The sequence below is a fragment of the Jaculus jaculus genome, chromosome 13 (assembly GCF_020740685.1).
Source record: "Jaculus jaculus isolate mJacJac1 chromosome 13, mJacJac1.mat.Y.cur, whole genome shotgun sequence".
Lineage (NCBI taxonomy): Eukaryota > Metazoa > Chordata > Mammalia > Rodentia > Dipodidae > Jaculus > Jaculus jaculus.
In genome coordinates this window covers 6,904,039-6,921,461 of record NC_059114.1, presented here as the reverse complement: position 1 = coordinate 6,921,461, position 17,423 = coordinate 6,904,039, and the positions used below count along the sequence as shown (strand labels likewise).

At 52.6% G+C, this 17,423-nt stretch overlaps 1 protein-coding gene across 5 annotated transcripts in view; it reads right to left on the bottom strand.

The window, feature by feature from the left end:
- Positions 1-637: 637 nt before the first annotated feature.
- Sez6l (seizure related 6 homolog like) overlaps positions 638-17,423 on the bottom strand; it is a 183,744-nt gene continuing 166,958 nt past the window's right edge. For 3 of the 5 annotated variants that reach the window (XM_045133126.1, XM_045133122.1, XM_045133125.1), the window contains 5 exons: positions 10,229-10,423; positions 7,059-7,091; positions 3,874-3,988; positions 2,412-2,514; positions 638-1,316 (listed from right to left, as the gene is read on the bottom strand). In XM_045133126.1, coding sequence (XP_044989061.1) covers positions 1,287-1,316; positions 2,412-2,514; positions 3,874-3,988; positions 7,059-7,091; positions 10,229-10,423 — 476 coding nt within the window. In that variant the 3' untranslated portion in view covers positions 638-1,286. The remainder of the gene's footprint in view (positions 1,317-2,411; positions 2,515-3,873; positions 3,989-7,058; positions 7,092-10,228; positions 10,424-17,423) is intronic. The other 2 variants (XM_045133123.1, XM_045133124.1) reach the window with 2 other exon arrangements.

The following is a 17,423-nucleotide window of genomic DNA, read 5'->3' as shown; positions in this document are numbered from 1 at the left end:
GTGGCTGTGACCTCCCGTGGCCGTCCTCTCGCAGTCATGCTTGCAGAGCTGCCCTCGCGTGGCTGGCCTCCCCTGCCCCTGTATTTACAGCAGAATCTTCCCTGGAGCCGCGGTCACCAGCTTCCAGGTTGGGGCAGATTCTGTCGGGAGAGTCTTGCTCCCTCACTGACGTGTGACCGCGTGAGTGGGTCTCACCTTGCTGAGATTTATTTTTTTTCACCTCTGCCTCTCTACCTCGGTGCCAGGCCACCTTGGCGTGGGAGGTCGGAGGGCAGGGAGGTCGCCGTCTCAGCCCTATCCCTCCCCTGAGACCCCAGAGCTGGCAGCAAGCCCAGCCTCGATGCTCCCAGAGTGTCCCGAACTTGAGTCCCTGGGGTCCCCCTTCCAAATCGGAGGCGAGACTCAGAGCTGGCCGCTGGTGCTGAGGGCACTGTGCCCCTCCTCCCCAGCAAACCCTGAGACTGTGGCCCAAGCTGCCCGTGGCTCCCGATGCCCGTGAGTGAGTTTAGGACTCAGCCTCAGAGTGGCCCTGACAGACAGAGTGATCAAGTCTGGCACTTGTAATGAAAAGAAAAAAAAAAAAATCACCTGGTTGGCCATCAGTCCAGGAGCGTCAAGGACAGGATCATCTTACTACCTCTTTTGTCTTCTCTGTTCTTTTTTTTGTTTTGTTTTTGTTTTCCACTTATCACCTTGTCAGAAGGAACCCCTCTGGTATCCTGTCACTGCCCCACGACAGAGGGGACGCTCACGGGGTGGCTTTACTGCCTGTGAAGGCTGGAGGCCCATGGGAGGGAGAAGAGATGGGACAAAACCTTTTTAGAAGCTTGTAAGATTAGAAAGAGGAAAAACTCAAAGGGCTTAAATAGTCATGCTAAATCCCAACCCAAGGAAACCCTACAAGTGTGACACGTCTCTGGCCACCTCATCTTGGGAGGAGGGGGCGGGGGTGTGTCCCGTTGGCGCTGGGGACACAGGGCGCGGATGCCGAGAAGCATGCGGTTTGGGTCGGCTGCGGCTGCGGTGCGGAGCTGCTGCATGGAACGTGGCCTTCACCTGTCCCGGGGCCTAGAGGCTGTCCTGCCGTGCGGGGTACCAAACCCGCCGGTTTCAACTTTAAATATAATAAATACAGTGAAGGAGACGTGACTCTTCCGTCAAGAGTCAAAAGGAAAGACAGCGGTCACTCTGGGGTGGCCATCCCTGCCACGAGAGCTCTGGCGAATGTCTCAAGGAGGCCGTGACGGTGTTTGTGTCCGTAAGTCCTTTCTCCAGGGTGGCTCTTGTTAGATAGAAACCTCGTACTCTCTGGTCTCCTGCAGGAGAGAGCGGTGCAGTGTCAGACCCCGAGCGGGGGACAGACACCCCGAGGCTTTCACGGTTTCAGACCTCCCTGTGGCTTTGCAATTCCGTTCTGCCCCTGACTTGCTTCTTGCAACAGGTTATAAAGAAATGGAAAGCAGGGCTGGAGAGATGGCTTAGCGGTTAAGCGCTTGCCTGTGAAGCCTAAGGACCCTGGTTCGAGGCTCGGTTCCCCAGGACCCACGTTAGCCAGATGCACAAGTGGGCACACGCGTCTGGAGTTTGTTTGTAGTGGCTGGGAGCCCTGGTGTACCTATTTCTTTCTCTCTCTCTCTCTCTGTCTGCCACTCTCAAATAAATAAATAAAATAAACAAAAAAGTTTTTTTTTTTTTTTTAAAGAAATGTAAAGCAGGGCGTGGTGGTGCATGCCTTTGATCCCAGCACTGGGGAGGCAGAGGTGGGAGGATCACTGTGAGTTCGAGGTCACCCTGAGACTCCATAGTGAATTCCAGGTTAGCCTGGGCTAGAGTGAGACCCTGCCTTGAAAAAAACAAACAAATAAAAGGCAGAACACATGCTTGGCATGGGCTGGTGGCATCTGTCGTGTCCTGACCTGCCGTTACCACAAACAGGGTGCTGCCAGTCTCTGCTCCTCGCGGGGGCATAGAGGACATGGGGCAGCGCCAACATCCGCCAGCGCTAGGATTCCCACCACGGCACGGGGGCGTTCTCTGAGTTCGACTTAGGAGCACAGACCTGTGGCTGTAAGCCACTCAGCTGGGGACTGCTTGCTCCGTATTGTTAGAATAAATACCCATGCAGTCTGTAAAATGACATTTTCCATGGGCCTGACCCCTAGGATCCCAGAGTGACAAACTGCACCCACTCTGCTCTGTTGGCATCTACAGTAACCATGGCATGGGCTGTGGCCACGCCCCTTGTCCTGGTGTCTCTCAGGTGCAGCCCTCTCCCCTTGTGGACACTTCCTGGACAGTGGCCAGCCTCAGAGCTTGCCGTGGGCTCTGGTCACTGCTGGACAGAGCTGGGTTCTTCTAGCATTCGGCTCACTCCCGGGAGGTCCCTTCTGCCCACAGAGAGACGCACTCACCCCTGTCTCATAGATGGGGTTGTCAAACTCGGTTTCCACGGTGATCTGGCTGTACGGGTGTGAATACATGAGGGGCAGGCGAAGGCTGGAGTAGTAGCGGCATCTGGGGAGAGACAGACAGACAGACACCCGGTGGGAGGACTCCCACACATGGACACTCTCTGTGAAGGACACAGGGCGTGGGAACTCAGCCCTGGTGGCTGGGAATGCCAACGGGGGCAAGAACTGTCCACTTCTCACCCAGCGAGGATGACCCAAGTCCTGTTGCCTCTCCTCGCTGGCAAGGAGGCACAGCCCCTCTTTCTCTCTCTCTCTCTTTTTAAGCATTTGTTTGTTCATTTTTATTTATTTATTCCAGAGCAACAGACAGACAGAGGCAGATAGATAGAGAGGGAAAGGGCGGGCCACTCCAACCACTGCAAACAAACTCCAGACGCCTGCGCCCCCTTGTGCATCTGGTTTACGTGTGTCCTGGGGAATCAAGCTTCGAACCAGGGTCCTTTGGCTTCAGAGGCAAGTGCCTTAACTGCTAAGCCATCTCTCCAGCCCCCATTTTTTCCAACCCCCCCCCAAGGTAGGGTCTCTAGTTCAGGCTGACCTGGAATTCACTATGGAGTCTCAGGGTGGCCTCCAACTCACAGCGATCCTCCTACCTCTACCTCCCGAGTGCTGGGATTAAAGGCGTGCACCACCACGCCCGGCTTTTAAAAAGTTCATTTCTTACTGTGGCTTCTTCCAGCTGCTCTACCTTCCCAAGCATGCACCCACCGCCGCTTCTCCAGGTCTTTAGCTCGCCCTCCCCAGGTATCTTTCCTCCCCACCGTGCTAGATGCTTATTCGTTCTGGGTACCGCCAGCTTCCTGGCATTTGAGCCTCAGCTCCACGGGGCCAACACTCCTTCTTTTTTGCTCGTGGTGATGTTCTCAGAGCCCGGAGGTGGCCAGGCAGCTGGTAGCTGCCCCCTAACTGTGGTGGCTCTGTGTCAGACTGTCCCACACAGTACAATGCCCTCCTTCATCAAGAGCACCTGAGGGTTCATTTCCCATCAGTATGATTTAAAAAAAATACTTTAATATATTTTATTTATTTATTTTTTTAGAGAGAAAGACGGGGAGAGAGAGAGAGAGAATGGGCGCACCAGGGCCTCCAGCCACTGCAAACTCTAGACACATGCACCCCCTTGTGCATCTGGCTTACATGGGTCCTGGGGAATTGAACTGGGGTCCTTTGGCTTTGCAGGCAAATGCCTTAACTGCTAAGCCATCTTCTCCAGCCCTGTAATTTTTTTTTTCCGGGGTAGGGTCTTGCTCTAGCCCAGGCTGACCTGCCATTCACTATGGAGTCTCAGGGTGGTCTCAAACTCACGGCGATCCTCCTGCCTCTGCCTCCTTGAGTGCTGGGATTAAAGGCGTGCACCACCACGCCTGGCGCACTGCCACTATGGAGCGCACTGCGCACCTACCTGGTGATGTAGATGTAGGCTCCTCCCAGCAGCAAGGAGATGAGCAGGACAGGGATGAAGATGGCCAGCGCCATGTTCCCACCTTCCAGCGATGACTCTGCTGCCGCTTCTGCTACTGAACACACAGGCCCCTGAGTCTCGCTTCCCACAGGGTCTTAGGCCCTGGGGGAGCCATCTCAGAGGGGTGGTGGCTGAGGCGCCGCTGTGGGCTCCTTGTGGTGACCAGCGGGCCAGGGAATCAGGCTGATCGCGCAGGCCCGCTAGAGGCGGGGTGTGCCTGAAACCGAGCTCTGATCCCACTTGAGGCCGGCACAAGGAAAGTCCGGGAATGACACTGCCTCCTCACGTCTGCGAGCTGCGGGCACTGGCAGGGGGTGGGGTGTGTGTGTGTGTGTGTGTGTGTGGGGAGCCCTCCCAGAGCTTGGCGGCTGGATTCCCACCCACCGTGTCTTGGACCAGCCTGCTCAACCTTGCCCCCTTGCTTGCTGGCCCACCGACCCCGGTGCGTGAGACACAGCGGCCAGGACTAAGGGAGGCGGACTGAGGAGGGGCAGGGGGCTTTCCCAGCACAGATCCAGGACAAGACCCCCTTCCCACTGTCACTGCCGGAAGCTCGGCCTCTGCCCTCCTCCACAGTGACATCTCGCAGAGCTCAGCCGTGCTCCACGTTACAGCTAGTTAGCCTCTGGAAAGAAAACCAATCAATTTATTTATTTGTTCATTTATTATTATTTTTTAAGAAGCAGAGAGAGAGATAAGGAGAAGAGACACAGACAGAGGGAATGGGGGCGCCAGACCCTCCAGCCACTGCAAACGAACTCCAGATGCATGTGCCTCCTTGTGCCTCTGGCTTTACTTGGGTACTGGGGAATCGAACCCCAGTCTCTACGCTTTGCAGGCAAGTGCCTTAACCGCTGAGCCATCTCTTCAGCCCCTGAGAAATCGATCTAAATATAGTCGATGGAATCATGCAACCTCCTTTATGCTGCCGTCACCGTACAGCGAGAGGCCGGGGGGAGCCCGCATGGAGGAATGCTGTGGAACTGCTAATGCCTCTTCCCGTGGCTTAGCTTTATCTATTTTATTTATTTGAGAGAGAGAATGGGGACACCGTGGCCTCTAGACACTGCAAACGAACTCCGGACGCATGCGCCACCTTGTGCATCTGGCTCACATGGGTCCTTAGGGTTCTCAGTCAAGGGCCTTAACTGCTAAGTGATCTCTCCAGACCCCGAGGCTTATCTTTGAGCTCTGTGCTCCTTGCTGGATTAAGATGTCACCTGTTACAAGGAACACTAGCTAAAAAGAGCAAGCTACTCACACAGCCCCGAACCCAGAGGGTGCTACTGTCAGAAATCTGTTGATGGCAGAAACGGGACTGACGGGTCTAAGGGAAACAGGGAAGTGTGTGTACATATAGTTGTGTAGCAACTACTGGCGTCACAGGCCTTGGCGCGAAATGTAGCGGGAAGGGGGATGGAAGTCTCAAGGCTTGGTGCATGGGAGGGCCAGGGAAGGATAAAAACACAGAGGAGAGTTAGCCCGGCGTGGTGGCGCATGCCTTTAATCCCAGCATTAGGGAGGCAGAGGTAGGAGGGCCGCCATGAGTTCAAGGCCACCCTGAGACTACATAGTGAATTCCAGGACAGCCTGGGTTAGAGCGATACCCTACCTTAAAAAGCCAGAAAACAAGCTGGGCGCGGTGGCGCATGCTTTTAATCCCAGCACTCGGGGAGTTAGAGGTAGGAGGATCACCATGAGTTCAAGGCCACCCTGAGACTACAGAGTTAATTCCAGGTCAGCCTGGACCACAGTGAGACCCTAGCTTGAAGAACAAAACAAAACAAAAACAACAACAAAAAAGCCAGAAAACAAACAAACAAACAAACAAAAAAAACAACCCCAAAACACAGAGAAGAAAAGAAAGCGTTGAGTAGTTTTCTCTCCTGTCCACACAAGACAACCACGCTTGAGAGATTTTGGTCAAAGAATAGCAACAGGGAGGGGAAGGAAGGACTGAGATGGGATGGGAGGTGGACTGAAGGAGGCTGCCTTTTACAAAATATTTATTTAACAACTGCCCTCTAATTGGCCGGGAGGCCCGCTCCATGGCAGGGATTACATCCCCGATACTGAAAACCTAAAACAGGGGTAGTCATGAACCCTAGGGGCATAACGTCTGCTGCTGTCTGGCTAAATGTCTATACTATGCTCATCAAACTGCCCAGTAAGCACTTCTCTTAATGTTCATACCCTTATAATAATGCTACTCTCACTTTGGGTAGAGAACCCTCTCTTTTCAGATGGCAGTGACCTTGGGATGACTCAGAAGGCACCATGATGCTAGAAAGAAATGACAGGAGTGCTCAGCACTGCAATATCTCTATCACACCTTCCAAGTATAAGGGGCTATTGTGAAAGAGGTGGTGGAAAGAATGTAAGAGCCAAAGAAAGGGTAGGACTCCTTACAACATGCTCCTCCAGACACAAAATGGCCTGGATATCCATGACCTCATAGTGCCTGACACTACCTACACAAGACCATCATAATAGAAGAAAAAGATCATGACATCAAAATAAAAGAGAGACTGATTGAGAGGGGGAGGGGATGTGATGGAGAGTGGAGTTTCAAAGGGGAAAGTGGGGGACGGTTAGGGAGAGTATTACCATGGGATATTGTTTACAATCATGGAAGTTGTTAATAAAAAAATAATAAATAAAACATTATTTATTTAAGGAGAGAGAGAGAAAGAGAGAGAGTGTGTGTGTGAGACAGAGTTACTGAGAGAACCGGCCTGCCAGCCAGGGCCTCTAGCCACTGCAGACAAACTCCAGACACGTGCTCCACCTTGTGCATCTGGCTTTCCATGGGTACTGGGGAACTGAACTTGGGTCCTTAGGCTTTTCAGGCAGGCACCTTAACTGCTGAGCCACCTCTCCAGCCCAAGACTATACTTTTTAGTTGCCCAACAGCACCTATGGCTAGAAAGAAGTTACAGGGCTGTGGCTTCCCAGCTCTGCTCCGTTATGGTCCCCATCACCCGTCACGTATGGGCTGCCTCACTCCTTTCACCTTATCTTCAGGACCCTAAGCTGTCAAGACAATTATTATTGCTTTTGTGTGTGTGTGTGGTCTAGGACCTGCCTGCACGTGTTTGGAGTTTTCCATAGGGACTGGAACTCACCTTCCAAAGCGTGTTCGAAACTGTCTTGATTAACTGAAAGAGAGAAAGCGGGGAGGAAGGAGGTCACTGCCCGGGGAAGTCAGTGTGAGGCCAGGCTAAAGGGACTGGGTGTGGAAACCCAGTGTGTGCCTTGTGAACCGCGGGAGTGGTCTCCTGCCCAAGCCCCTGCCACGGCAAGCAAGAGGAGCGGCGAGAGTCTCACCAATGGTGATGTGACCCCCAGTTGTCCCTGTTGTGCCCAGCGCTCTGTGCACGCCCCTCCCTGAGCCTCCACTAGCCCAGCCAGGTACGTGCTATAATCATGGCCATTTTACAGTTGGGCAAACCGAGGTGCAGAGAAGTAGAGGGGTTTCTGTGACGTCACACCTCTGGAGAGATGGAGGTGGGATTTCAACCAGGAATGTTTGAATTTCTTCCTTCCTTCCTTCCTTCCTTCCTTCCTTCCTTCCTTCCTTCCTTCCTTCCTTCCTTCCTTCCTTCCCCTCTTCCTTCCTTCCTCCTTTTTCCTTCCTTCCTTCATTCCCCCTTCCTTTGTTCCTTTCCCCTTATTTCCTTCCTTTCCCCTTTCTTCCTTCCCTTCCCTTCCCTTCCCTTCCCTTCCCTTCCCTTCCCTTCCCTTCCCTTCCCTTCCCTTCCCTTCCCTTCCCTTCCCTTCCCTTCCCTTCCCTTCCCTTCCCTTCCCTTCCCTTCCCTTCCCTTCCCTTCCCTTTCCTTTCTTTTCTGTTTTTTTTTTTTTTTTTTTTTTTTCAAGGTAGGCTCTTGCTCTAGCCCAGGCTGACCTGGAATTCACTCTGTAGTCTCAGAGTGGCCTCCAACTAATGGTGATCCTCCTACTTCTACCTCCTGAGTGCTGGGATTAAAGGCATGCACCACCATGCCTGGCCTTTTTCTTTTTAAATATTATTTATTTATTTGAGAGAGAGAAAGAGGCAGAGAGAGTAAGGGAGAGAGGGAGAATGGGTGCACCAGGGCCTCTGGCCACTGCAAACGAACTCCAGATGCGTGTACCCTCTTGTGCATATGGCTTATGTGGGTCCTGGAGAACGGAGCCGGGATTCTTTGGCTTTGCAGGCAAGCGCCTACCTGCTAAGCCATCGCTCCAGCCCCTTTTTCTTTTGTAATAAGAGGGAATGGGTGCGCCAGGGCCTCCAGCCACTGCAGTCGAACTCCAGGTGCGTGCGCCCCCTTGTGTGCATGCGCCCCCTTGTGCCTTTGGCTTATGTGGGATCTGGAGAGTTGAGCGTGGCCCTTGAGCTTTGCAGACAAGCGTCCTAACTGCTAAACCATCTCTCCAGCCTGCCTTCTTCCTTTCTAAATATTTTTATTTATTTATTTGCAAGCAGACACAGAGACACACATACACACACACAGAGAAAGAGGGAGAGAGAATGGGCACTCCAGGGTCTCTAGCCACTTCAAACTAATTCCAGACACATGTGCCCCCATGTGCAGCATCTGGCTTACATGGGTACTGGGGAGTTAAACCCAGGTTGTTAGGCTTCTCAGACAAGTGCCTTAATGCTGACCTATCCCTCGACATCCTGTTTAAGTTTCTTCCTTCCTTCCTTCCTTCCTTCCTTCCTTCCTTCCTTCCTTCCTTCCTTCTTTCTTTTCTTTTCTTTTCTTTTTTTTTTTTTTTGAGGTAGGGTCTCACTCTAGCTCAGGCTGAGCTGGAATTCACTATGTAGTCTCAGGGTGGCCTTGAACTCATGGTGACCCTCCCACTTCTGCCTCCCGAGTGCTGGGATTAAAGGCATGTGCCACCATGCCTGGCCTGTTTAAGTTTCTTACACCCTCTTAGCTTTTTTGTTTTGAGACAGACTCTTGCTACATGCTGGCCTGGAACTTAACATCCTCCTGCCTCAGCATCCCGGTGGCTAGGAAGACAGGCATGTGGTTTCCGTGTAGGACCAAGTCTTGGTGATCTGTGGGGCTCACAGACCCCAGTGAGGGGTGACACCCTCTTTCTGCTTGGAAATGCATATGTGCGTATGCATGGCTTTCGTTTCAGGTTTACTGCATGTTTATCGACCATGCTCAGCATTCCATCAAAAACTGTTTTGGCCAAGCACGGTGGTGCACGCCTTTAATCCAGCACCCAGGAGGCAGAGGTGGGAGGATCACTGTGAGTTGGAGGCCACCCTGAGACTACATAATGAATTCCAGGTCAGCCTGGGCTAGAGTGAGACTCTACCTTGAAAAACCAAAAAAGCCAGCCAACCAAACAACACCTGTCTTCATTAACTCTTGTTTTTACAGAACCATAGAGTTCAAGGTTCCTGGCATGATATCCACTGCTCTGGCACCAGTCTCCACTCTGGCTGAGCACAGGGCTGTCTCAGCCAGGCACCTGCTTCTTCCCCAGGCAAAAGCTGGACGTGAAGGGCACAGGTTGCAAGACAGTGTCAAGCTGGGTGTGGTGGCGCACGCCTTCAATCCCAGCACTTGGGGAGGCAGAGGTAGGGAGATCTCTGTGAGTTCGAGGCCGCCCTGAGACTACATAGTGAATTACATGTCAGCCTGGGCTAAAGTGAGACCTACCTCAAAAAAAAAAAAATATGACAACAATAAATGAAAAAACAGGGCTGGAGAGATGGCTTAGTGGTTAAGGCACTTACCAGCAAAGCCAAAGGACCCAGGTTCAATTCCCTAGTGCCTGAGTAAAGCCAAATGCACAAGGTGACATATGTGTCTGGGCGTTCCTTTTTGGTGGCTAGTGCACTCATTCTCTATCTGCCTATTTCTCTCTCCCTCTCTTTTTAATAAAATTTTTACTTATTTATTTATTCTAAGAGAGAGAGAGAGAGAGAGAGAGAGAAAGAGAGAGAGAGAGAGAGAGAGAGAGAGAGAGAGAGAGAGAGAGAGAATGGGCATGTCAGGGTCTTCATTCACTGCATACAAATTCCAGATATATGTGCTACCTTGTGCATCTGGCTGACGTGGGTCCTGGGGAACCGAACCTGGGTCCTTTGGTTTTGCAGACAAATGCCTTAACCACTAAGCCATCTCTCCAGCCCATCTCTCTTTCTCAAAAACAAAACAAAACACAAAGGAAAGAGGGAGCCTGTCCTGTTTTAGGAAGCCCAGCAGCCCAGACCTCAGGTGAGCTGGACACAGGTAGGAGCAGGTCCTCACCGGGGCTTCTTTGTCCCTGCTGCCGGTTTCTGTACCTTTGCAGACGGGCAGCGGCCCGTTCCAGTGGGACGGCTGTCCCAGGATGCACCGGATGGTCACTTCGCCCATCAGCTCGAAGCCTTCGTAGCACATGAAGGTGAGGGACTCTCCGGGCAGGTACAGCCGCTTGTACAGGATCTGGTAGCCATTCTCAGGTAACCCCGGGTTGTCGCAGGCCAGGGACTCCTCCGCTGAAATGCGAGCCACGCGCCTCTCTGAGATGACAGTTTCTAGGGTCTCCTGCTCCCAGCCAGGGTGACCTAGCTTTGGCCACCCTCCAGCATCTGCTCCCTCTGCACAGCCCCTCCTGCCATCCCACTTTCCCAGTACTCAGACTCAGCTTTCCCTTGTTTCCTCCCTCCCTCCCTCCTTCCTTCCTTCCCTCCCTCCCTCCTTCCCTCTCTCCCTCCATCCCTCCTTCCTTACCTCTCTCCTTCCTTCCCTCCTTCCCTCCCTCCCTCCTTCTTCCTTCCTTCCCTCCCTTCCTCCCTTCTTTCTTTCTTCTTTCTCTCTCTCCTTCCTTCCTTCCCTCCTTCCTTCTTTTCTTCCTTCTCTTCCTCCTTCCTTCTTTCCTTCCTTCTCTTCCTCCTTCCTTCTTTCCTTCCTTCTCTTCCTCCTTCCTTCTTTCCTTCCTTCTCTTCCTCCTTCCTACCTTCCTTCCTTTGCTCCCTCCTTCCCTCCCTCCCTCTTTCCTTCCTTCCTCCCTCTCTCTCTATATATTTTTTTTTTTTTCTGAGGTAAGGTTTCAGTCTAGCCCAGGCTGATCTGGAATTCACTATGCAGTCTCCAGACTGGTCTTTCCTTGTACCCAAACTGCCCACATCCTACATGAGGGCAGTGGCAGAATGAATGGGGCTGTGGAGTCAGGGTTAAACCTCATTTAGCAGCTTCGTGACCTCCAGTCAATAACAGGACTGCCATGGATCTTCAGTTTCCAAATTAGCAAAATGGGAGCGCTAGTGTGTAGCTCAGGAATTTGCAGGACTAAATAAAATAATAAGCTGGGGGCTGGAGGGATGGCTTAGTGGTTAAGACATTTGCCTGCAAAGCCAAAGGACCCAGGTTTAATTCCCCAGGACCCACGTTAGCCAGATGTACAAGGGGGTGCATGTGTCTGGAGTTCATTTGCAGTGGCCAGAGCCCTGGTGCGCCCATTCTCTCTGTTTCTCTCTCCCTCTTTCTCTGTCAAATAAATAAATAAGAATAAATAAAAATATGTAAAACACCAGCACTCAGGGGAGGCACAGGCAGGAGGATCACCATGAGTTCGAGGTTGGCCTGAGATTACAGAGTGCGTTCCAGGTGAACCTGGGCTACAGCAAGACCCTAACTTCAAAACAAAACAAAACAAAACAAAACAAAACAAAACAAAACAAAACAAAACAAAACAAAACAAAACAAAACAAAAAGCTTAGATTGTTCTCGGCACGTGGTAGCTGTTCAGTGGTGGGCTGTGGTGGTGCTTAGTGAAGAAAATGCTCTTCTCACTTCTCCAGTTACGACTAGCCCATCCACGTGGCGGGACAGGTCATGTCTTTTGATAGTCTGCCCTAACCATTCCTCCTCCAGGAAGCCTTCTCTGATGCCTCCTGCCATCACCTGATAGATCTACTGTCTTGCTGGGATTGAGTCTGTCAGGCAAACTGGGGGTTCAGGGCCCTGGAGACAGTGGGAGGGGCAGTGCCCAGTCCCAACCAATAGGCACACACTATCTCCTAGTGGCTCATCTTTTGTGTTGCAGCCCTGACTTCAGCAACTCGTTCCTGGCCTAGGTGGTGAGCTGAGACCTCGTTTTTAACACTGGGTTTGACAACCAGCACACATTACTTTGCACATCGCACCACACATCCTGAAACACTTCAAAGAATTTAAGATTGTGGCAAATCCTCACAGCATAAAGTTTACTATCTTGGGCTGGACAGATGGCTTAGTGGTTAAGGCGTATGCCTGCAAAGCCTAAGGACTGGGGTTTGATTCCCCAGGACCATGTAAGCAAGATGCACAAAGGGGTGCATGCGTGTGGAGTTCATTTGCAGTGGCTTGAGGCCCTGGCACAGCCATTCTCTCTCTATCTATCTCAAGAGGTTTACTATCTACATATATTTCCAGGTAGGGTTGCAATGGAGCCCAGCCGGTTCCGTCATCCAGCAGTGAATGCCAGCGCAGAGCAGTTCCTGCAGTACACAGAATTGACCAGTAGATGGCGGTGTCTCCCCAGAAGATTTCTGGAAACCCTTCCATAGAATTCTTTCATGAGTTAACAAAGATTAATGAACACTGCAAATATTTCCTGGGCATCTGCTGTGTGCCAGTCACTGCCCTTGCCTCCTGCAGGTCAGAGAGACATGCCTCCTGCCTTCATGTCGCCCAACGGCAGTATGTACCGCACCAGTGTTTCCCCAGCGTATGTGTTTATTTTGGGACAGGTCTCTGGTTTCAGGCTCTTTAAAGTGCGGGGACTCCAGGCCTGTGCAAGCGTGCCACCTAAGACTCCTGTCAATGTCAGCCGGTGGTTAAGTGTCTTGGCTGGTGTTTTCGTCACTGTCCTTGGTGGAGTGACAACCTAGGTGACATCTACAACTTGAGGAAGGACGGTTGGAGGGGATACAGTCCGCTGTGGAGGGGAACGTGTGGTGGCAAGGGCGTGAGGCACCTACAGTCATGGAGGAGAGAGAGAGAGGGACGGGGGGAGAGAGGGAGAGGGAGGGAGAGAGAGAGAAAGGGCACGCCAGGGCCTCTAGCCGCTGCAAACGAACTCCAGACGCATGTGCTACCTTCTGGCTTACGTGGGTCCTGGAGAATTGAACCTGGATCCCTGGGCTTTGCAGGCAAGCACCTCACCGACAAAGCCATCTCTCTAGCACCCCCTTGCTTTTTATTTTCCAGAGGTAGGGTCTCTCTGTAGCACAGGCTGACCTGGAATTCAGTATGTAGTCTCAGAGTGACTTCAAACTCAGTGATCCTCCTACCTCTGCCTCCCAAGTGCTGGCATTAAAGGTATGTGCCACCATGCCCGGCTCTCCTTTGTATTTTATTTTAATTAATTTATTTATTAGAGATGCACCTTGTGCATCTGGCTTATGTGGGTTCTGGGGAAATTGAACCTGGGTCCTTAGACTTTTTAGGCAAGTGCCTTAACTGCTAAGCCATCTCTCCAGCCATGACCGTCTCTTTTCTGGCTGACAAACTGCACAGAACTTCAGTCACCTCTCCAAATCTTCCCAGGTGGGATAGTCATGACCAAAATAGCCAACATTCCTGACAGTCCCCTTCCCACTAGGCACTCCTTGAAGTTTCAGGTGGAGGGGATCTTTTTTGTTTTGTTTTGTTTTTGAGATAGAGTTTCACTGTAGTCCAGGTTAACCTGGAATTCTCTCTGTAGTCTCAGCCTGGTCTCGAACTCACAGAGATCCTCCTACTTCTGCCTCCCGAGTGCGGGGATTAAAGGCGTGCGCCACCTCGCCCGGCTTGAGGGGATCCTTCAAGACAGTCTTACTAGTGTGCAGTCCTGGCTGCCTTGACGTCATGCCCTCCTGCCTCAGCAGTGCTGGCTGACAGAGCTCTGACATGTCTTCATCCTCACAACTCCAATCCCACGACACAGCTGTGGTCCTCCTCCTTTGGAGCCCGAGCAAATGAGGCCCAGGACTGTTGCCATTTGCTGAGGGTGCCCGGCCACGGCTGGGGGAGGCGAGCCTCTGAGGAGATGGGCGGCACCGTCCACGGCGCTCTGTGCGGCCGATGTTCAGATGAGGAGGCTCCTGAGAAGGAAACGTTTGCGCTGGGATTTGAACTCAGGGATTCTCTGGCTCTCAAGCTGGTCTAGTTCAACTTTCAGCCACTCATCTGTGGAGAAGGATTTCAACAAGAGCTTCCCGGCTGCAGCAGCTCTCCTTAGTGTCTTCAGCTCCCACTAGGCGGCAGGGGAGTGACAGGGACAGAGGCTCAGACTGGAAGCTGGAGGCCCCAGTGGGCTGTGTGACATTGGAGGAGCCGCCCTCCCTCTCTGGGCGGGGTCTCCTGTCTGTTGAGGAAGCGGGCTGGACCAAACCCCCAACCTTAGCTGGGATGTGGCCCGACTCTTGTCACCGCACTGGGAGATGAAATCATCCAAGGCAGGTTTTGTCACCTCTGGTAGTAGCAACCTCCTGGTGCATGGGGGTGCCCTGGGCAGGGAGAATGTTCAGCTGCGCCCCACCCCCGCAGCCTGGGGCAGCCATTGGCTTCTGGCAAACTGCCAGCAAGATCGCCTCCGTTTGACAACCCACAGGTCTAGCGTGTTGGGGCGCTCCTGTTGCAAGTGGTCTGGCTTCTTTGCGCTCCCCCGGGGCCGGAGATGGTCATGTGGGCATCACCAAACCTGCCTCTTCTCTCTGTTTTCTCCAGTGCCGGAGCCTCGTGGAGCAAGACACTCAGAACTGGCTTCGGGGCGCGCGCGTCTGTTGCAAATGGTTCGGGTCTTCCTCAGCGAGACTGGGCAAGTCAGCGCAGCACTGAGCACCTCCGTGTGCCCACCACCTACTGGGACCTCTTGCCCCGCCCCCCCCTGCGGTGCCTGTCTCTTCTTGCCTTTAATTTTTTTGTTGTTGTTGTTTTGAGGTAGGGCCTCACTCTAGCCCAGGCTGACCTGGAATTCACTATGGAGTCTCAGGGTGGCCTCGAACTCATGGCGATCCTCTTACCTCTGCCTCCCAGTGCTGGGATTAAAGGCGTGAACTATCACACCCGGCTTAAAAATTTTTTTTTAATGTGAGTGAGAGAGAAAGAGAACAAGAGGAGAGAACGAGAGACAGAGAGAAAGAGAGAGAGAAAGAGAGAGAGAATAGGCGTGTCAGGGTCTCTAGCCACTGCACTTGAACTCCAGACGCGTGCACTGCTTTGCGCTCACGTGACCTTGTGCACATGCATCACCTTGTGCGTCTGGCTTACGTGGGTTCTGGGCAGTCATACCTGGGTCCTTAGGCTTCACAGGCAAGTGCCTTAGCCACTAAGCCATCTCTCCAACCCTTGTCTTTTTTTCCAAATATTTTTATTTATTTAATTAGAGAAAGAGAGAGAGAGAGAGAGAGAGAGAGAGAGAGAGAGAGAGAGAGGGAAGCTGCAAATGAGCTCCAGACAGATGCACTACACTGTGAGGACTGGGGAATTGAACCTGGGTCATTAGGCTTTGCAGGCAAGTGCCTTAACCACTGGGCCACCTCTCCAGAGGTCCCTTCTTGCCTTTCTATGGTCTTTTGTGTGATGAGGTGAAGGGCTCTTTCCTGCCCTGGGCTTCGGCTGCCACATGTTGTGTCTCTCAGGCCCAAAGAAACAGGGCCAACCTGATTCTAGAATGCCAAATGAAAAGCTACGAGTCAAAATTAGCCTTCTCCCCTCTTTCCCCAGTCCCTCATCTCAGGTGTCTGTTAGGCGCTACTCCACAGACGGGGGCTCCGCGAGGGGCTCAGTGACTTGCCCCGAGGTCAGCGGGCAGAGCTGGACGAAAGCATGACTGTTGCCCTCGCTCTTCGCCAGTCTGTGACTGACTCATCTCTGCCCAAAGCGGCTGGGAGCCAACGGACCAGGAAAGGAAGGACTTGGCTTTGGACCCCCGTGGGTCCAAATTATGACTGCGGGAAGAGACTATGTTACAGAGGTGGTGACAGCCGGGTGGGGGGGGGCACCGTCTCCTCCCTCTGCTTGATGGGCTTGTCGGCAGGAGGGCTCGGGAAACTGTAAAGCCTCCCAGGTTCATGCAGAGGCAGTGAAAGATGCTGTGGGGGGGGGGGGGCTGGAGGGATGGCTTAGCGATTAAGGCGCTTGCCTGCGAAGCCTAAGGACCCAGGTTCCACTCCCCAGGACCCATGTGAGCCAGATGCACAAGGGGGCGCACGTGTCTGGAGTTCGTTTGCAGTGGCTGGAGGCCCTGGTGCACCCATTCTTGCTCTCTCTCTGCCTCTTCCTGACTCTTTCCAAAAATAAATAAGCAAATAAAAATAAACTGTCTTACTGACTGTTGGGTTTGAATCCTGGGTTCCCCTTCTCTGTGGCGGGGCCTCAGGAAAGCTACCCACCCTCTCTGGGCCTTCCCTGCTGGCTTGTTAGTGGACACGTGCCACTGAGGGGTGAAGGGGGTTAGGGCTGGGCAAAGGCTCATCGGATTTGGGGCTGTTCTCTGCCCAGCCATTGGGGCGCCCAGCGATCCCACCCAAAAGATACCTCTGGACCTGGACAACTACCTTCCAGTGCTGTCCCTTTGTGTCATGATCCGTCAGCCCGGCCAGTCTGTGGCGTGGCTGCCACCCCCACTCCTTCCAAGGGTTTGGGGGTCCGGGAGTCTTGTGGTATCTTGACACCTCACGGGGCTCACAGCTCATTAGCATGGGTGTTGGGGAAGCAGGCTTCGCTTGGCTCTGAAGGTGCCACTGATTTTAGGGAAAGATGGTTTTCAGAGGAGGCTAGCGGCTTGGTCATCCTGGGATTGCTGTGGCCCAGAGGATGTTTGGAGAGAGTGCCCCATTAGCAAGAAACCCTTTCTTTTAAAAAGTATCTCCAGGGGTTGGAGAAATGGCTTAGCGGTTAAGGCACTTGCCTGCAAAGCCCAAGGACCCAAGTTTGATTTCCTAGGACCCACATAAGCTAGATGCACAAGGTGGCACATGTGTCTGAAGTTTGTTTGCAGTGGCTAGAGGCCCTGGTGTGCTCATTCTCTCTCTCACAAATAAATGAATAAAATGTTTAAAAAATGGCATTTTAAAGTGGGCTTCCATTTTGAGTCTAGCTCTCAGGTGGCTCATGGGCATGAATGCTGGCCAGAAGTAGCAGGTCTGAGGTCCTGGGCCTGGCGACTGCTGTCTGCAGGGCCAGCCCTTGAATCTCCTGGGAGAATCCTTTGGTCTCTTCGTGGTCTCTCAGGGGCTGACAGCCTTGGTTGTGTCTGCTTACAACTGGGCACTCGCTGTGTCTGTCACAGGGGGCCTGGCCCTGAGTCTGCATGTCCATTAGTATCCAGGTTCCTCAGCCGTTCTGGGATAATCACGTCACTGCCAGTGAATTCACAGGAAACTCCTTGTGATTTCTGTTGTTTTTTCTTCATCTTTTTTTTTTTTTTTTTCCGAGGTAGGGTCTCACTCTAGCTCAGGCTGACCTGGAATTCACTATGTAGTCTCAGGGTGGCCTCGAACTCACTGCGATCCTCCTACCTCTGCCTCC